At 39.3% G+C, this 21,436-nt stretch overlaps 1 protein-coding gene across 1 annotated transcript; it reads right to left on the bottom strand.

The window, feature by feature from the left end:
• Nucleotides 1-652: 652 nt before the first annotated feature.
• Nucleotides 653-19,846, bottom strand: gclc (glutamate-cysteine ligase, catalytic subunit). The gene is made up of 15 exons (XM_044214350.1): nucleotides 19,189-19,846; nucleotides 18,054-18,166; nucleotides 16,819-17,001; nucleotides 5,877-5,935; nucleotides 4,959-5,095; nucleotides 4,688-4,762; nucleotides 4,294-4,410; nucleotides 3,751-3,889; nucleotides 3,484-3,596; nucleotides 3,290-3,382; nucleotides 3,059-3,163; nucleotides 2,843-2,924; nucleotides 2,638-2,747; nucleotides 1,503-1,623; nucleotides 653-1,390 (listed from the first exon to the last, which is right to left on the bottom strand). Exons 1-15 carry the CDS (start codon nucleotides 19,336-19,338, stop codon nucleotides 1,209-1,211), a joined length of 1,779 nt encoding a protein of 592 aa, XP_044070285.1. The 5' UTR covers nucleotides 19,339-19,846; the 3' UTR covers nucleotides 653-1,208.
• Between the last annotated feature and the right edge of the window lie 1,590 nt (nucleotides 19,847-21,436).

Genomic DNA, 21,436 nt, shown 5'->3' with positions numbered 1-21,436 from the left:
CAGAACTAATGCAATTCCCATCAGCTAGTTTGTGTTTAGTGATAATTAGTAAATATTAACTAAGATGAACATGGTGAACATTATACTTAACAGCAGCATGTTAGCATTGTCATTGTGAGCATGTTGACATTAAGAGTTTAGCTCAAAGCAAATACAGCCTCACAGAGCCGCTAGTGTGGCTGCAGTCTGTTAGTCTTGTTCTTTATTACTGAACCGATTTAAAAGATGCTGTGAGGGATTTTACCAGATAATTGATGTGTTTGGTCATATATAAGGGCCGTATTTTAGATAACGGAAGGGTGACATGGTGGTAAGACTGTGGAGGAGTCAAACAGACCCTGACCTCTGGGGGGAGGTAAGGAGAGCCAAAGTTTGCCAAAGACACCTAAATATCATACAGTTTATCCCAGAAAATAAAAAAATGTATAACAAGTAATTTTTTGTAAAAGAACATGAATAAGGCATGACTTTCTGCCAGCTCCTGTTGCTATCCAACATTCAAATTATGCAAATGTGCTGACTGCAGTCCATCAAAATGCTGCTAATGTGGCTAGCTGGAAGGGATCCAAGACTTGTTTATGTAGCCTAACCATCAAATTTAATCCATTCCCTATGGCCTTTAAATAAAAAGTATTCCATAAAACATCTGAAATAGTTTTAAGAAAACAACTTATGGTTGTACAGATTTATTCTGAAGCTGCATCACATAGCAAACAGTGATCTAACTGAATGCGACACTATCTTTAAGTTCCCACTACAATGTCAGCAGAGCAAAGAAAACATTTTTCTTAAAATGCAAAAAAATAAAGATCTCCATGGTTCCATACACAAAGAAAGCTCACATCCAGCAAAACAAAACAAACAAACAAAAAAACCCCCATGATATTAATGTTTTAAAGAGCGGAAGTACAGTATTTACACAACACAAGATTAAAAGCAGACTACTGTACAACTCTCTTCTACATTTACATTCTCAAACAGATAGGCTTACTTTCCAGAGAAAAATAAATACACATCTGATTTTTATTACACAACCATTGTATGTCTTAACCCTATTAAAATAATTTTGTAATCATAAAAATCTGATCCAGTATATATACACACATACATTTGATGCAGGTGTGTTTCTTACAACACACACATGCTGTTTTGCATTCTCTTAAAATTGGACCGCTTTCGTTCTGAGCCACACCTTCGGTCATTCCTTCTCATTTGAACCTGTTGACTGGGTTTCCAATGAGCTCTGAGCACTGCTCTTCGCCTTTTGCAATCCTGTCGCACTTCTTGAACAGGTCGTAGTTGATCTTGTCAGTTACGACACTGTCCTGCTTATACTGCGGGTGCTTTGCAACAAATTCCCTCATCCACTTGGCCATGGTCATCAGCTCGCCTGTTTCAGATCAGCAAAATAAAGAGTTACGCTTAGAGTTGAGGTTGCATAAAGAGAAAATCTGCTTTTGACTTATGAGAACATTAAGTTTTGTCCCTCAATGCAAATTTACCTGAGGCACGTTTCTTGATGAGCTTCAGATAATTCAAAATGGTGCACCTGGTGTCCACATCAACTTCCATGTTTTCCAAATAGCAGTTAAGGATCGGGATCAGCCCTTGAAATACTCCCTCCTGGTAATAAAAAAAGAAGAAAACAGCAGTAATTATTAGATGGCCGAACTAAAGACACAGATGAGATTTCAGCTCAATACTTAAAAGGCATTCAGGCAACGTCAGCAGAATGGGAATTACAGGAAAACCTCCCATTATTCCAAGTCTGAGTGTTCAACCTTATTCCAAGAAGGTTACAAACACTGCTAGCCTTGTAGTCACATCATTTAAATAGCCTAAATTAGGTACTTTTGTTATTTTACATATCTGTATCGGTGCGTTAACAAGTGAAAACAGATAAATAAAACAGTGTATAGGCTCCTTTTAACTGAATCAACTGTATCAGTGTTAATATTGGATTTTATTTAGAGTAATTGCCAGCAGTGGTTGCTTTGCAGCCATTTGCCAACAGTTTTTTTTACACTTCTGTAGTTCTTTTCACCAAGTGGACATATCGTTACGATATCTCTGACTCAGAATTACAACTCTGATGTGAACAGTTTTTTTTAGTCGGTTACTCGTAAATATGGTCTCAACGATATAATGTGAATGCGGCAAACCCAACATGGCAACATGCTCACAATGAAAATGCTAACAATGTTTAGCAGGTATAATGTTTATCATCTTAGTTTAGTGTGTTCGAATGCTAACATTTACTAATTAGCCCTGAACACAAAATACAGCTACATAAAAAGTTAAGGGATCACCAAAGATATTACAATTAATACTGAGGGGAATGTGAATGTCTGAACCAAATTTCATGGCAATCCATCCAATAGTTGTCAAGACAGTTCACTCAAAACCACAAATGTCAACCTGCTGGTGGCACTAGAAGAAAAGTTAGGGGATCACCAAAGTTAGTAAGATTCATCCTCCAGGCACCATGAACATATGTACAAAATTTCACAGCAATCTATCCAATAGTTGTTGAGATATTGCAGTCTGGACCAAAGTGGTGGACCGACCGACTGATCGACATTGCCATCCATTGAGCCACAGTGCTAGCATGGCTAAAAAGTGTAAGACAATAATCACCTTTCCATTGATGATTGTGTCAATGCTCATCAGCGCGTAGTCCTCATTAGCACCATCAGTCTCCAGGCCGTTCTGAGCAGAAGCAGTGCCATCAAGGCCTGGGTTGCAGCCTATTGGTGGACAATACAAATGTATCAGCTACTCTTCTAATCTGAGGCATTCACCGTAAGCGTCAAACTAAAGTTGCACTTTTTGTTTTACCCACCTTTGAAGATGTCCTTTCGGAAGTAAAACATACCCTCCTGGACAGCGTTTCTCTTCTGTGCGACCTTCATGTTTTCATCAACCTAATGAAAGACCAGAGTTTACTGTATCAGAGCACTGTGTACAAAGTAGATCATTAGGACCCAAATGTCCTACTTCATTAATTAAATGTCTCGTAACATTTTATAAAAGCCTAGAGCTGTGTAGCTGTTTTTACCTTTGACAAAGGGATCAGAAAGTCCAGTTTATAGGACAAGATCACTCTGGTGAGCAGGACGACAAAGACCACGTATGCAGCGTTTTCAAAGTCAGTTAGCTGTACCTGAAAAATAAAAACAAAAATAAAACTTAACTCACTCTCCGTCTTTTCTGTATTTGATAGGCCATGTCATCAAATATACACTCAGATTACAACTAAAAGTTAAGTGATGGTGCAGTTGGTTATTACCTCCATGGGGCGAAACTCAACTCTCCAGCCAATATCGGAGTTTGGAGGTGGAGGTTTAAACCTCATCGTCTGCCAGTTGGTCGACTGCAGGTTCTGCACAAAGACAAGTTTGAATAAATACGAGCCTGTATTGTGCTTTTACACATGGTTGGCTTTCTTCTAGGAAAGTGCTTAAGGAATACAGAAAACCTCACCTCAAAGTGATCAGACTCATTTTCATCATCTAAGTGAATTTTCTCCTCAAAGACGGAGAGTGGATCTCGGATGAAGAGATGTGCTATGTGTTGGGCCAGCAGCTTGTCAATTCCTAACACAGAAAGCTGATTATTCTTTACTGTACAATCATCTATTAGTGGATTAGTTGAATATTTTTCATTTATTTTCCATATTCTATTTCATGGCTAATATATTGTATTTGTATTTTAGACATATCAGTTTCTGCGTTTTCAAAATGACGGTACCTGCATCGAGCAGCTGCTTGTAGATCTCCTCGTCTATCGTCAAATCAATGTCGTTGTACTTCTCACCACAGCTAGACAGGTAGCTGTCAATTGAATCATATCTTGACTTGAAGATTCTGTATTTGTTGTTTTTCAGTGGCTGCAAAGGAAGTAGTAATATTCATACATTATACTCAAAATACAAACCTAAAGCATAAACATTTTACTGTGAGATCTAGGTAGTGCTTTTGCCTTTTGCTTGAGAAAAGTTTTAAGAGGAACCAAGTAAAATTAGATTGCATGGTTGTTAAAAAGAGATTCAGATGTCACTACAGAAGTTTAGTTTTGTTGGTGATACAATTTTGGTCCATTGGTGGCGACACTGACACTTGGTGGTGGGAGAAATGAGTGCTGAAATTCAGACTCAATCACTCAATGACTTTAAGTGTTAGAAATAATATAAGAGGTAAAACTAATTAATGAACCCTCCCAAAAAGCCCTTTTGACTAAAACCGATTTTTTACACCCTGAGGGTCTGATTGTTCAGGTTGTCCACCTGCTCACCTTGAGACCGCGTTCCTCCTGTGTCCTGTCATCCACCGAGGCAGAAATAACTCCCCAGCGACAATCATTATCTGACACAAAGCCTCTGTAGAAGGGTGAGGCCGCACTCAACGCCATCTGTAAAGAGCCAAAACAGCATTTAGTAGCGTGTAGTGGGAACAAAAAAACAAAGCCATATAATCTCTTGTATCTCTAATGCACTATTTATTTAGATTATAGAAAAATATTGTGACAGTTTGTTTTGCACATTACTGGACTAAACTCTGCATCGCTCCATTCAAAATATTTGATTCCGTTAATAGATAATTAGTTATATAATAGTCCAGCTTTAGAAGAGGTCAGGTAAATAATCATAATATATGACAGGAAGGTCATGCTTTATTTATCTACTCACCACTATCGGGCAGAATGTTGCTAGCTGGTCATAAAGGTACCTTGCCTCATCAATGCTACAAGCTTGGAATGTCACCTGCAAAAGCATCATAAAAAAAGAGGCTGAAGTACATTTATAAATCACTTACTGGGATTGTAAAGTTGCAGTCACACAAAACTCAAAATAGTCAGGGTTACGCCATCATTATTACATCAGTGTTTGAAAACAAATGGATTGTTCAAGGCAGCAAAGTCTCTGAGATGTCACACGGCTCAGTCAGCTCATTCAGTACCTGCAGACAGCAGTTGCCCATGCCAAAGCCCATGGCGTCCATATAGATATGATCAGGCAGAGCCGCCCTCGCTGCTTCACCGTCATCCTCAGGAAACTCCTCCACAAATGGCGATGGAGTGCACTTGTCTCTGAAGACTGAAACACGACAAAGAATATAGTCATAATTATTTATTTTTTCCATGCAGTCTGAGGAAAATCAAATGTATCAAAACCTTTAAAGTCCAAATCAATTCACATTTAGTCTTCCCTTTTTGTGGTCAAAAATAATCTCAATGTGTTTTATAAATGTAATGTTTATTGTTTTTTATTATTGAAAAGGAAGAAAAAGGGTCTTTGGGGAAATATCAGAAATGTTCCTTTTCCTCTCAGCTGGCTGGAGGGGCATGTTGGTGGCTGTGTTTGACAGAAGCTGGCAGGCTGCTTGAGTGCCGGTGTTACACCGTAGTGAACGAGAGACAAAGTGAACAAACTTGCGCTGTAGCCTACATGTCATGGTCAGACAGCGTGTTGTTAGATAATGAAGAGTAAGGACCACACCAACATCTAACCAGACCCAAGTGACATTTGCAGCTAGTTTACATGCTGTTTAATGTGCTGCACCTGAGCAGCTAATTAGCTATCTAGCCTGCAAACAGACGTTAGAAGTGTTTTACATGGCAGATATGTATGCTATAGCAGACCAATAACATGCAATTTAATCAGTTGGACTTTAACTGCATTTACCAAGGCAGTAGTCTGCACATTATATACTAGAGTCTGCCCACATATACAACAACTGATAAAGAATATTGATTGGCCAAATGTATTTAAAAGAATAACAAATCACATTTTAATTGAAAAAACTGATATTTTTTGAAAAAAATTACAATAACTAGTTTATAATACTGTTCATACCTTTCATTTCATTCACACTTACTTGGCACATTAATTGTGACTTTCTCTCCTCTTCTGTGACGTATGTTTCTGGTAAGGGTGCTGGAAAAGCAAATCCACAAACACATGCAGTCACGTACACACAACCACAAACACACACTTCATTAAAGATGCGAGCAGCGATGAGCGGGCCCTCGCACCTTCATGCATGTCGGGGTGAGCTGTAGCCGCGATGCCGTTACTTGAGGTCGGTTGACATGCCTCTGAATTTTCATGAATATTCAACATTGCACGAAGGACTTAAATGTCACTTCCTGTGTCCACTATGTGGCGCTCGACAGCACGCACTAATTGTACATCATGTTCCTGTATATCAAGTTTCATGTAAATGGGATGATGTTTGTCACATAAGGCTGACTTCCAGTTGTCTGCAGGTGGCGCTTTGACTATGAGTAAGTATTGGCATGCAGATGTCCTCAGGCCTGGACTCTTCTGAAGCATGTGACATCTGGTACAGATTGGAAACTGTACGCTCAAGTTACAAGAACTTCCTGTCAAACTCAAAATCTTCGCAATTTAACACCGTGAAGGTGTTTTATATACTCTGACCAGATTTGAGGTGGCTCACGTTAACCTCCTAAGAGGAGTTCAGTTTAAGTTTGGCATGTTTGAATTTCATTCAAATTTCACACTAAATTCAATATGGCCGACTTCCTTTTGGGTTTAGGTCATGGCACCGAGAGATGCTTTTTTAAGTCTTGGGATGGTACGTGTGCCTACCAAATTTCATACATCTTGGTGAAAAGTACCGTGAGGGCTACTTTGTTGAAATTTTGTAGGGGTGCTATCGAGCCCCCTTGCCACACCCTAAGCCCAAGACCCATATCAGACAACAAAAAAGTTTTCAAGCGTCATGGCGAATAATCCATTATGGCTTTCCATGAAAATTCAAAAGCTTCGCAATTTAGCATGGTGAAGCATATGTTCCTGGTGATATGGAGTTCAGGATGGGATACTGAAGCCAGGACTGCGTGAGACTGACAGCTGCTGTGGTTACTCCGTTACACACAGCTGCCTCATCAGGTCCACGGTCAGCAGGTGGCTGGTAACGTGACTCCCACCAGTGGAAAACGTGAGCTTGTTTTCTAACACATTAACTTCCACATGAGAAGGCATAATAGGTAACCTCAGTTTGCTAACACTAAAACCCTGAAGTCTAGTTACAGCTCGGTGACTTTGTTTGCACAGCTAATACATTTATAACTTATTTTCATGTGGTGTAATATTGGTGTTTTTTCAAGTTTTGGTAGATACTACAAGTAACGAAGGGACAGATCAGATGCACCTACACCCAATACAATAGTTGCAATACTCTGGTCCACTGGGTCCTCAACCACCATCTGTGCTACACAGTTCAGTACAACCCAACACTATGACTATGAACACATCTCAGACTGAAAATCAGCAAAAGCATTGTAAGCTTTGTACAGGTAAATTTTATGGCAGTGTTGTTGGTAGTTTTGTTTAGGTTGACTGTTATAATTACTTTTTTAAAACATGTTTATTATTATTTTTTTTTTTTAAGATTTTGTTTCTGTTCTGAAACTTGGAAAATTTGGATACTGCTGCAAAGGAGAGGGAGGACCTAAAGCTGTGGAGGCCAGCTATTATTAACCACCTGTACTGGACTGCAGCTTCCACTCTAATGCAGAGCCAGATGTGATTGTAAACCATGCTCAGAACATCCATAAATACTGCACGCTGGAACCAGGTACAACATACCTTCTACAGTATGTGGCTGAAAATGAATAGTGGTCCAATCTTCGGTGGTGCTGGTTGGTGCTTACTTCATTTTGGTTCCAGTGCACTCCAGCCATAAAATATTGTGGTGGTAAATGTCTGAGATTGTGCCAAGAATTTCTTGCATTGTTATTTTATAAAGGAGATGCAACACACCAACAAATTGTGCTGAAGTAAATCACAGGTAAGTCTGAGTAAAAATTATGTTTTTTAAAATGTGTTCAATTCTTCAGCTCTATAATGTATGAATTTGTTTTAAGTCTGCTGTTTCAGCCATTATAAAGATAAAGAGTAAAAACACATTAACAAGGCGTTATAGACATAAAAATGAAAAACAAAAACAAAACAACTCTCATGAAGATAGAATTTATTGCAGGGCTGTTGTATTGGACTGCATTAGTTTTAGCTTGGCATACCTAATAAACTGGAACTAAGTATGTATTGTATTTTTTTGTATTTGTATTATTGTAATGCTAATGGCACTTTTAACTCACAGGGTGGAAGTGTTGCCTCAATGCTCTACCCAATACAAGAAAAATTAGGCTTTACAAAATTTCAATATTTGTTGCCTCTACTTCTGGGTTTATTCCCATACCTTAAAACCTTTTAATTAAATGCAGAGTCCCTTTTACTGGCCGAGTGTGGCTACACGTTTTCATAAATAAACACAGGTCTCAGTTAGATGCCGGGTCTGGTTTTTAAGTTCTTTGGATATATAAAACCTCTTAAAGCCCAATGGTTCGTCGGCTTGAGCTAGTTCTAAGCTGCTTAGACCGCACATACAAATATAAATGTTTTGTTTTGACAAAAAAACTTTTGTCAATATGACATGATCGTTAGATCAGTTAGATTCTCCACAATTCAATAGTTCAGTTCATTTTACAGAAACCATGAGCACCAAAGTATAATTCATTCAGATTTACTGGCATGGTAAAAAAAAGAAGCAGTCATAAAGTCTGAATATGTTTCCATTCCTCAATTATTTGCCGTATTTCCTATCTTTGCTGAGCAAGAGTTTTGTGCAAAAGGAATTAAAGGCCTATTTCATATAGATGCCTGTCCCAAATATAGGCCGGTTGAGTTCAGTGACTGAAGCAAATAAAAGCCTGGGCTATTGATTTAAGCTTTACGGTATATACATCTTGTGAACTGCATAATCTGCTTTTTCTACAGGCTTCTCTTGGCAGCCCTGCATTTCAACCATAATGGCAGCTGAGAGGTTGCTGTGATGGTGAAGTGTGTTATATACATAAAAATGTCCTTTCCCCAGCATATGCAATGGCCCTCATGGAGTCATTGACAGAGGGATACTCCAGGTCACCACAGGCTCTACGAGAGAGATGTGCTGTCTTGTCCTCCACTGCACCTGGCCCCCTTTCCTGATCCTGTCAGAAGATCACCAAGGATGAGGCAGTAGGCCTGTATCTCGCATGGAATTCAGGGTTTAACACAGGACATCAACGTGAAACCAGCACAGATGTTTTGGTTCCCAGTTTTCAGGATGAGATTATTATAAATCAAGGCTAAGTCAGATCTGTCCCACAATTCATATTCATACTATCCTCAGCCAAAGACATACTCCGTCACATTTGTTTACTTGTGAGATATCTAAAAACCTCGAAAGAGAGATTTTGATGAAATCTGGTAAACAATTAGGCCACGGGCCAAGGATTGAGTAACTAGGTTTTTTGTTGCTTAGTGAAGTAGATTTTCTCTCTCTCTTTTTCCACCTTACTGAACCATGTTTATTTCAACATTGAAGACAAGTACAAAATACATTTTCAGAAGACATTTGCAACTGCAATTAATTCATATTAGCTCACACAGGTGCCATCACAAGGCCAGTAGAGTGCTGAAGTTGCAGGCTCCTCACTGACAGCAGCTGGTGTTGCACGTCTTCCCTTTAGCATGTATACGTCTATATTATAGATTTTCTCTAATGCATGTGCTGGTATAGGAATAGTTGGCCACTTAAGAGCCAGAGCTCTTGACAGGGAAATGCAATACAGTTGTTCATTTATTGCTTCTATTCAACTCGTGGTTTTCTGCAGTATACTCAATGAAACAAATGCATAAAACAATCAATACAGTAAATCAAGCTATCCATAAATGAGGTAGAACACAGACATAATTCAAACAAACTGTCAAGAAGGAAACTGACATTGTCAGTAACACATGAGGGAGACAGGACTGGAGACACCTGAATGCCAGGTCTGTCTGCTCTGAACTAGCTGAACTGGAAGAGTGATTAGAACTTATTTTCCTGTGTGCACTGACGTGATTAAGCAGCTGTAACAAAAGAGTTTCCCCTCGGGGATCAATAAAGTATTTCTGATTCTGATTCACTGGAGTACACCTGAGCACACCCGGAGTCTCTTACTCCAATCAGGTGGGTTATGTAAGAGGTAAATTGTCTCTAAGCCCTCTAGGAGCAATGTTCCTCAGTAGCACAGAGGGAATTCACAACACTTTGTTTTTAAGTTTTCTCAACATTGCAAGAGAGCATTTTGAACATTTTCAGTGTTACTTACTGCAAATACTTATTGAACCAGATGCTAATTAAAACTTTTTCTATTAATAAAATATTACAGCTTACTCTTAGTTTACGTTTGTATTGAATGTACCTTATTGTTTTACTTACAATTCATAAATTTAAGAATATACTATTGGTTTATTTTTATATAGAACGTGTTTATTACTAGCGTTGCTGCAGCATGCAGGCCTAACCATTAATGAACAAGGTCATCAGCGTAAAACAGACTTCTCTCTATAGGAGTGAGAGGCCAGGAGCAGCACATTGATCCAACTGTACAGCAAGTTCATGTATATACACATTAAATAAAGTAGGACTTAAATTGAAGCCCTGACGAATACCTCTTCTCTAGGTGAAGAATTCAGTTGGTTGGTCTCCAATTTTAAGAGAGAGATGCACTACCTCCCTGCCACTTTGGTTTATTTCAGAGTCAAGGTTGTTCCGATGGGTGATGGTTGGTGTGGTAAACAGGGGAGACTGACCAAACACATGGTTGTTGCCCTGTCAGTCGATGACATCATGTTTGATTCCTGTTCATCCATTCATATCACCACTCAGAAGCATGTTTCCCTGGGCCTGGAAATAGGTGATTTCTGAGTGGAGAGTTTAAAAAATATCTTCTTCAAAATAAGGAGAATCTACTGGGGGTATATAAATAGCACAGAAATATAGGTCTCTATCAGTTATGCCCAGGCTTTGATCTAATTTTAACCAAATGTGTGATTTACCCGGTTTAAGTGGTAAGGTTTAAGTGATCTAACAGCAAATATCTCCTTTATACCACACCAGTACAATGATAATATTATCATTCAAAGAACACAGGGGCAGGTGCTGCAACGCAGCTCCGAAGCTGTGGGTGGGGAGGGGGCCTGGGGCAGGTGCTGCAGCGTAGCTCTGCTGCTGTGGGTGGAGAGGGGGCCAGGGGCAGGTGCTGCAGCATAGCTCCACTGCTGTGGGTGGGGATATTATAAATATGCAGTGCGAGATACGACTCCACTGGGTCTCCTCACACCACAACTCAATTCCTGTTATTAAGTCATTATATTTTCTAATCTTTTTCAGTTCCTGGTCTCTTGGACAGTCACAGGCTCATAATTGTAGTTTATGGTACATCATGTATGATGAATAAACATTTACAACCTCTTCAGTGTCAAAACTATCACTGAGATCCATTAATGTCTTATTGTTAAACTGACTGGCTTGTATAACTGAACTTGTATTGAAATTTCTTTAACAACTTAAGATCAGTGAAGTCTGTAGATGATCCTGATTAAGTATTGGGATGATTGGCCTAGCGGTTTCTGAAGAGATGTTCAAAAAAGGACTTTGAGAAAATTGAGAAAAACATTTTTTAGAGCAGAAGACCAGATACTGATGACATGAGAGATTAAAGAAATTTGACTTTAGGCCAAGCCGTTTTTTAAATAATTGCAAAAATGTAAACTTGATTATTACAGCGTCACGTTGAGGTTGATGAATGTCATTATATGTACATGAGTAGGGGGTGGAATTTGCAATCCACCTGCCAATTTTGGTGTTTCTAGGTCTTATGTTTTTTTGCTGCACAAACACTTTTTGGCAGAAAAAAATAATAATAAAAAGAAATTTTCCTGGAAACACAATAGGCAACCTTCAACTTAAAGGTCCAGTGTGTAGGACTTAGTGGCATCTAGTGGTGAAATTGCAGTATGCATCCATTTGAATAGCGTTCGCATCACCCTCCCCTTCCAAGTATATAGTCGAAACTATGGTGGCCGCGAACACGAATGGCCCTATCTAGAGTCAGTGTTTGGTTTGTCCATTCTGGGCTACTATAGAAACATGGAGATGCAACATGGCGAATAAATACATAAAAACGGCTTATTCTAAAAGGTATGCCAGGTCAATCAGCTCTGAACTTGCTGAACTGGCAGAATGATCATTCTTCACCTGAGTACACCTGAGCACACCCGGAGTCTCTTACTCCAATCATAATGAACAAGGTCATCAGTGTAAAACAGACTTCTTCTCTCTATCTAGGAGGGAGATGCCAGGAGAAGCATGATAATATTATAATATATTTTATAATGATGAATTCAAAGAACACAGGGGCAGGTGCTGCAGCGTAGCTACGCTGCTGTGGGTGGGAAGGGGAGCCAGGGGCAGGTGCTGCAGCGGAGCTTCGCTGCTGTGGGTGGGAAGGGGAGCCAGGGGCAGGTGCTGCAGCGTAGCTCTGCTGCGGTGGGTGGGGATCTGTCTCTCTGTAAAATATAGTGTGGAGTTAGAAATATGCAGTGCGAGATACGACTCCGCTGGGTCTCCTCACACCACAACTCAATTCCTGTTATTTCCAGGGGTAGGTGCTGCACTGTAGCTCCGCTGCTGTCGGTGGGGAGGACAGGGGCAGGGGCTGTAGCATAGCTCTGCTTCTGTTGGTGGGTGGGGGCCAGGGGCAGGTGCTGCAGCGTAGCTCCGAGCACTGTTCGGCCCTCGAAAATGCGATTCATTGACCAAATAATAATAATACTAAATATAGACGGCAATGATCGGGCTCCAAACAGATAGCGAGCATTTGGATGCTTGTTTCTTATTTAAATGACAAGTAAAACTCCTGATTTTCTTTAAAATAACTCATCATGGTCATCACTATATGATGATGTTCTGTTGAGGTTTAGCTTATGACCTTCAGTCGTTTTTCACATGACTACATTTGTAGCTCTTTTGATAAAAACTAACTGGCTTGTATAACTGAACAACTTAAGATCAGTGAAGTCTATAGATGATCCTGATTAAGTATTGGGATGATTGCCTTTTCTGAAGAGATGCTGAAAATAGGACTTTAAGAAAAAAACATTGATGACTTGAGAGAAGTGATGAAAGAAATTTGACTCTAGGCCAAGCCATTTTTGAAATAATTACAAAAATGTAAACTTGATTATTACAGCTTCACCTTGAGGTCACTGTCATTATATGTGTCTGAGTAGTGGGTGGAATTCACCTGTGAATTTTGGTGTTTCTAGGTCTTATGTTTTTTGCTGCACAAACATTTTATGGCATAAAAAAATAATAAAAAGAAATTTTCACTGGGTTTACAATAGGCAGCCTTCAACTTTAAGGTCCGGTGTGTAGGACTTAGTGGCATGGTTTCAGGTGTATTGTCAAATACTTGGTGAAGTTTGATCAGTCATTTGGAAAAATAGAAAATGTTGTGCATACAGTACCAAAAAGTACTGTATGTACCTACATCGCGCAAACCGAATTTCGTATGAATCCATGCAGCCGATTACAAGATATAAATGTTTACCATTTGTGGCTCCCCTAGAGGTGAAGCACAATGCGCTTTATTACGTGAGCTTAGTGAAAACTCCTGAACATGTGTCTCAAATTTAGAGTTATTGCAAATTTTTGAAAATTACCTATGTTGATAAAAATGTATTGATTGGCTTGTATAATCAAAATGAATTGACATTTTGAAATTTCATTAAGAAGTTAAGATCAGTAAAGTCTGTAGTTGATCCTGCCTAAGTTTTGAGACACTTGACCAGGCAGTTTATGGCGAGATGTCAAAAATAGCATTTTGAAAAAATGGTGCAAAATTTGATATTTAAGAGCAGAATACCGTTGGAGCAAAGATGCAGATGTATTGAGAGATTAGAATGATGAAAGAATTTTGACTTAAAGCCAAGCCTTTTGAGATAATTGCGAAAATGTAAACTCGACTTGATTGTTATAGCGCCACCTTGAGGTCGATGAGTATCATTTTATATGCTTGAGTAGTGGGTGGAACTTGCAACCACTCTGTGCTCGGGCCCTCATTATAGAAACACAGTGTTTCTGACATTGAATGAAAGGTTCCTTCAATCATGCATGCCATATGGTATCCAAAATGTGACTGGCAAAATATAAAAATGTTGTGAAAACATTCTGCATTTATAGGTCAGCAAAGAAGAAGGCCATCGCAGAAAATACCTCTTTTTAAAGAACTGTTACTACAATTTAGGCATGCAAACGGCATTCCCAGATTGTTATCACTGACAGATGTCCAGAAGCCAAATATCTTCACATCACCTACACATTTTGGAGATTTTAGGGATTTATCTAGAGCACTTTTGTAAAAGGTTCAACTTATTACCGAATTTTTTTAGCCATCATCAGCTATACTAAAAAAAGAGACAAATGGAATCACTTTTTTCAGTTTGTCTACACTAAAATTAATCCAATGAATTTTTTTTTAAATGTCTTTACACTCTTCAAACTGGACTCAGATCCTTTTATCCGTGAGATGTTTCTTGAACAGAGAGGATTTCAAAATGCACACATCCGCCTATATAAAATGTCTGCAGTTCACAACTGCATACTACAGCCTGATACAGGATGTACCCATCTGAATTATTTGAGGTATAAATCAAGGGGAGGGTATAACAAAGTGATGAAACACTGAACCTCCTCTGGGACACAGTGGGCACTAACACTATGAAAAGGAAGTTTGGAACCAACTCTTTAGTTATTTTATAGTAGTGTTGCGATATACCGGTATTGATTAAAAATTAAGTATCATGTTAATATCACACATCGTGTATATAATCCAGTGCCTCTTAAATAATTTACGTTTTTCTCTGTTCATCGCTTTGTCATAGTAGGTGGCGGTAATGCACCTTAATGCTGGTTGGCACCCACCATAAAATGTAAAAAAGTAGAAAACACAGTAACTAGCTAGCTTTTAGCTAGCTAACATTTCGCAAATTTTGTATAGATACCGCGATAATATCATTATCGCGAATTCTTTTGCCCATTATAATCGTGTAGTGAAAATCTGATATCATGACAGCCCTATTGTGGAACTGAACTCAGTACACTGAGGACCTTGGTCTGAGAAGAGACCAAAGACCATTGTAATAGAACCTGAGAGATACTCTGTAGAGATGGAAGAGAATCACGTCTGCAGCCATCGTGACTGGAAGAAAAATAAAAGCACCACAAAGTCTGTAAAACAGCACTTAATGATTGACTGTGAGAATGAGGAAAAAGACTCTATGGTCTATTAAGATAAAAAAAAATTGAATCTTTGGCCTGAATACCAACATCTGAGGAAGAACACTGCTCATCACATAAGCCACGTTTCCACCCATAGTACCCAGAACTTTTATCCCCAGGAACTTTTCAAGGAACTACAAAGTTCCTTCAGCCCATTGTTGTGTGCGTTTCCACAGCAGTCTAAAGACCCATGAAGATTAGGTAAATTACACCCATTAGGTTATACCCATTAGGTTATACCCATCACATAGCTGCTTAACTGTTGTTTTACCTTTAAACACATCACCTCAATTCAGCATGAGGACCTTTGCTTATCTTAACCTATGCACTCTCACCTGTTTTAAATACTGAGCTTACCGGTGTATAATGGTGAAATTGAGAGCCACTACTTCCTCAGAGTGTTGTAACTATTAGAATATACGGTAACACAAGCATAAGCATTACATGTCTTTTAACATATGTAGTAGTATATACTTGTTTTCACATACAAGAAAAGCCACTATACACACATTTGGTTCCACAACTATTTATTTATCGGCAGAAATATAAATGTTTGACAATACAGCGTTTGTTTGCTTCTGCAGGAGGGATGGTACGAGGGCTGCTGTTGGTTGCAGGAGTAACCACACTAGTCTCTGCAGCCTGCAGTTCAGTGTGCCCTTACGTTTCATCTGAAAAACATGTTGAAAAAATAAATAAACATCGTGTCTCACTGCGATGACATTAACAAGATATAATTTTGTACATTCGATTTAGCCAATCCTTGTCTTAACGAAAACCATTAGTGGTTAGTGTTAGCTAACGTTAGCTTTTGGCTCAGGCAGCAATAGCATGACAACAGTTAGTGTTACACCATTTAACAATCAGCATGTGTATGTGATTTACCTTCAACCGACTGGTCATCCGTTTCTGTGGCTTCTAACAACGAAGTAGCTGAGCTGCTGCGCCAGAGAAGGCTGGCCTGTGACCCGGCAACACCTTGATCCAGACGGTCAAACCACTTGTTGCCCTGCCGGTCAGAGCTTGGTCAATCAGAAATGTTCAGCACAGCAAACCCCACCCCAAAAGTTCCTATACTTTTGGAAAGTACTACCCCCCCGAGCAGGGACCTTTTGGGAGGTAAAATAATGCCCCCGAAACTTAATTTAGACCCTGGAAACACACTGAGTTCCACTGACTCACCGGCCAATGGGACTGGTAGATGAAAAATCTGCCAATTATTTTGTCAATAAATTGATTGTTTTGTCTCAAATATGTCTGAAAATAGAGAAAAATGCAAATAATAAACTTTCCAAAATCTAAGGTGACATATTCAGATGTCTTGTTTTGTCTGAGCAGCAGCCCAAAACCCAAAGATATTCAGTTTGTAATCAAGTATGACAAAGAAAAGCATCAAATCCTTACATTAGAGAAGCTAAAAATCAGCATTTTTGCTTGAAAATGACAGAGGATTAATCCATGATCAAATCTGTTGTCAATTAATACTGAATTAATTAAACTTCGATTGACTAATCAATTAATCGACTAACCGTTGCAGCTTTAAAATAATTTGATAACAATTAAAATGATGAATGAAACATAAAGCATACAACTGCAAGACTGATGTTCATAGTTTGATGTGCAATGTAAACCAAAGCACCTTGGAAATGAGGTGATGGTGCATAGGGTTTCGTTCTGGTTCAGGACAGATGAGGCCTCTCGCCGTCTCTTTCCCATGTTGCCCTCCACAGTGTTGAACTCTGACATTGTTCCGCCGTACGGCTGCCCTGGAGTTCCTTCAATCATGTAGCTGCCATACTCTGGTCTCCAAAGCGTGGGGTGACTGCAAAAATATAAAAAATGTTGTGAAAACGTTCTGCTTTTATAGGTCAGCAAAGAAGAAGGCCATCAAGAAAATGCCCTGGCCTCTGCACCACGATGATCTTTCTGTTTGAATAAACGCTCCCTTTATTGTATGTCAGCCACAATCTTGGCAGGGCAAACCAACGCAACGTATTTGTGCTCCAGAGCGTGCTCTTTGTTGTGGGCGACAGAGGGGCAGTAATGAGGAATGCATTGGCTCTACTATTCCCACTGCCACTGGTATTTCCCCTGGGTGAAGTTGGCCCCGCAGATTTAGACCGACGTCATGGGCAGCGAGCAAGCATAATACTGATGAGCTTGTACAAACACATTTACACGCCTGCAGAAAATACCTCTTTTTAAAGAACTGTTACAATTTAGGCATGCAAACGGCATTCCCAGATTGTTATCACTGACAGATGTCCAGAGGCCAAATATCTTCACATCAGCTCCACATTTTTTTACTATCATCAACTATGCTAAAAAAAGAAGAAGAGACAAATGGATTCACTTTTTTTAGTTTGTCTTCACCAAAATGAATCCAGTGAATTTTTTTCCAAACTCAAAAACGACATTATTAGAACAACAGACTTTTATACAGAGTCTAGTCTATGATGCATTACATATTAGTCCAAGGTTTAATTTAACCAGAATTAAATCGCTAATCACTATCAGCCACTTAATAGCTCATTATGATCCAAACCATTAAACTAACAATAGCACTGTCAACACGACTGTTGGCATTTAAGGTGAGGCATTTACTTAAATGTCATTCAGATTATGAATATAAGTGTTGCTATTTCTGTGGTCCAGTGCAACAATATATTTGTGAATAGGATTTCTTGCAGAAAGAAAACTGACTTGAACCATGTATGTCTTCACAAAATATATATGTGTATTTGGAGGGAGGAAGTTATTAAAATTATGGCCTTCCTTCTTTAAAACTACACAGAATAAAGACATTTAGATCTTTCAATATCTGTAATATTTTCAGCTGAATGTTCAGACATATTCTGTGGAGAGCTTACTTACTTGGGGTTTATCTTTTCACCCTGGTCTTGAAGAGTTTCCAAAACATCTCCACCATTCAGGACAAGTCGAACCTTTTCATCCTTGTCGTCCAATTCCACCAACATGTACTCAACCTTAAAGTAAATGATTAAAAACAAACAGGAAGCATTATGAATCAGCAGTCACACACTACATTACAGCCACTGATTTATTCATTCAATGTACTCTTCTTACTAATAAAATCCATGCTAGACTACAGCACAAAGCAGACGTTTTCAAGATCAGACTGGGACACCATCACATCAATTCCAATTCATCAGTTATGTTTCCTTGACTTTGACTCTGCTACCCTGTAATCCCCTGTCTGAAAGAGGGATTAATCTATAACAACAGCATTCCACGTTGTTCGAAATGAAAACACTGAGTTCAAGCGCAGCACACTGAAGTTTTGTGGACTGGTGGCGGGCAAAAACTAGAAAAGCCAACTGGTGTGAGGTTCTGAATGAAAGAAAAAATAAAAAACACAACAGGCAACAGCTGAGCCCACACATCTTAAAACATGTTGTATAGAGGGCTATATGTTTACTCAACAGGGAGCGTCTTCCTGTATTAGTAGTGCTGCCTGGATTATTAGCATTATTAGACAGTTAATGGTAATAGTCAAAATTAACATTTGTAAGCAGCCATTTAACATATACGTTTAGCTAGTGAATAACCATCAGTAATTGTTTGATAATTTTCAAACACACAAACATCTGGTTCTTTAGACTCAGTCATATTCTGGCACTAAGAATTCAATCTGACACTAGGACTGTAATCATAGTGTTATCCAAGTAGCTCCAAAGGCTTTATTAAACAGAGCTGTTTCCCTTGCAACCAGTAACAACAGGTTTGACTATCACCTTGTCCATCAACTTACATATGAACCTTATTAACTGTTGTATACTGGAAAAATGTCAACGACAGCAACTTGTGTACACGCAGATATTCTTAAGATATTACACAATACTGAAAGCTGTTAAATGTTGTTTTTCTAAATCAATATTAGGTCACTATTGCATCATGCACAACTATCATGACTGAAGGATCAAAGGCATTACCACTATAGACAGCAGCAGTACAGCATTTCCCGCATGTTGGTTCGCTCGGTTCTTACCTCATCGCCCCACTTCAGCACATCTCTCTGACGCTCCTTCACCTTGTTGTAGATGTTGAGAAACTGAATGATGCCGTGCTTGCGAATATGGTCGGCATACTTCTTGGTTTCTTCCCAGTTCAGTGGAGAGCCCTGTGACAGTAAACCCATCGCACAGACAGGCTGGAAGTGTAAACTGGCGGCTGGTGTCTTGCTGGCTGCTTATATGAACTTGCACGCCGAGCGTTAGCTACCTAGCTAGTTTGTCCAACTCGCACGGAGCTAGCATGAAGTCTCGGTCCAAACAAAAGACGGAGGCTGGGTCCTTAAGGTGCTGTTCACAGGCGGAATGCAGAGTCTCTTGGTGCTGTTAAGCGGCGTGCCCTGTCGGTAACCTTAGCTGGGCACCAAGAAGAAGCAGGCCCCTGCTCATCACTTGCTAATGTCTGGTTAGCTCGGAAAAGCACACCCGAGACTGCTCCCCCGAAAAACCCGACGAGTTAATCAGTCCCCGCTAGCCTCGGCTCGGTTAAAGACCACGGACTGAGCCTATTAATGTGCGGCACTGTGACAGAGTGACAGCGTGGTGAACCGGTAGTTGGGTCGTTGTTGCCAAGTCAGTCTGCTTCTGAGCTGTGTTGTCCATATGAACGCCCTCCTGGCTTTACACACGTGATGTCGTCAGGCGGAGCGGAGAGCGCAGCGACGTCACCGTGACTCAGCATTCTTCGTTGCTCGGCTCCTCCCACCGATCTGTCAATCAGAGCAGGTAGGGATGCCAAGTTCAAGTGCTGTCGGAGATTTAATAAAAGACAAACTATACACTTTGTTTGAACAAATCCACCATTACAAGGAATTCATTCTGCTTGTAGACCCAGGGCACTAAATTCTAAAGTTCAAATTAGTGTGTGAAAAAAAATGACATAAGACAATTTAATTAATTTAGGACACAGTATGTAAGCTGTCCATAGTTCAGTTTGTTTAAACTTGTTTTTTTGTCTCTTTCTCATTGTTTTTTGTTTCCTTTTGGTGTGTGATTTCTTGTAACTGGCTAGGCCTTTTCTTAAAGAGAAAATGAAAAATGTTGCTCACAAGAATGAGACAGCACAAAACAGCCATGTGCTATTTTTTTCTACAGCTACCACCACAAAGCTATTTACTTACTGTGGCCCGTGTCTTATCATTTCCAAAGCGCAGCATTAAAATTAATGAGTCATGCTTACGATTTATATGTGGGAAGTACCAGCTTGTCAGGAGCACTTAAATGCAACATCATAGAGGCTTAAAAGTGATTGTAATGAACGATTGTTTTGAGTGTGTGTGTGTGTGTGTGTGTGTACTGTGCATGCATGGGTAGATAAAACAGATCTATATGTCATGGAACTGTACTGACATCTGCCCCAAATAAGGATGTAGTTTAACTCCCAACACTGACATAAAGTTCATTGTCTTTGGTTTTTCTGGTTTCCATTAGACTGATTTATCCTGTTTGTTAGTATGTGTCAAGTTCACTATCCTCCATATATAAAAACAAAAACTTACTGTTTTACGTACTGTTTTAGTAATGACTCTCCACAGTGACCATCGCAGCAGGGTGGGGAGGTTTAAAGCAGTGACAGACACAATCTAGACAATCGGAAATCTTGAGGTAGCTCTTGAGCAAAGAGCATGCATCATCATCAAGCTCCTGAAAATTTGGTATATACTTGTAAGTAGTTTTCTGTAACACTAAATATTCATGACTAAATAAGCACAAATCTAAGTCAGAGTAAAAAATCTTTGGTATTTAATTAATTGGTAATTAAGAGTTTAACAAACTCAGCTAATCTGCTTCTTCAGGACTGTCTGGATATAGATTATAGAGATTTGAGTAGTGGTGGCAACTGACTTCACATTTTGTTTCAAATATTGGTCGACTGATTGGTGCTCAGAAGTATGTGACATGTCGGGACAAGCATGCAAATACAATAATCTCTCATGTTAAAAAACCAAAACAGAGAATTTTGTGTTCAAAAAGGATCCCATCACTCATAGCAAAAAGCTGAACAAGAAAGTAGGTTTTGAGGTCCTTTAACACTGATTTTTATAACTACTTCACAGTTAAGGCTGCAGTGACAGAATAACCTTGACTGTTATGTGTGAGATAGCACATGAAACCGGTGGTGAATATGATATGCTTCACTCTTTGGGACTAATGGACAAGAGTACACCAAAATTGATGTATTGTGCGTAGCCCTTTTATGTATTCATTTGGCTTATGTTACATGCA

This window comes from Siniperca chuatsi, linkage group LG11 (genome assembly GCF_020085105.1).
Source record: "Siniperca chuatsi isolate FFG_IHB_CAS linkage group LG11, ASM2008510v1, whole genome shotgun sequence".
Classification (NCBI taxonomy): Eukaryota; Metazoa; Chordata; class Actinopteri; order Centrarchiformes; family Sinipercidae; genus Siniperca; species Siniperca chuatsi.
The sequence above is the reverse complement of the archived record's forward strand: the minus strand, read 5'-3'. Positions and strand labels throughout refer to the sequence as shown.

Excerpts from the sequence above, each read along its gene's own strand:
- gclc (XM_044214350.1), bottom strand. The coding sequence starts at position 19,338 with ATGGGTTTACTGTCACAGGGCTCTCCACTGAACTGGGAAGAAACCAAG. Across the intron at positions 5,936-16,818 it reads ACCATCACCTCATTTCCAAG|CACCCTTACCAGAAACATAC; the intron begins GTGCTTTGGTTT and ends TTGCTTTTCCAG. Across the intron at positions 1,624-2,637 it reads ACACAATCATCAATGGAAAG|GAGGGAGTATTTCAAGGGCT; the intron begins GTGATTATTGTC and ends TTTTATTACCAG.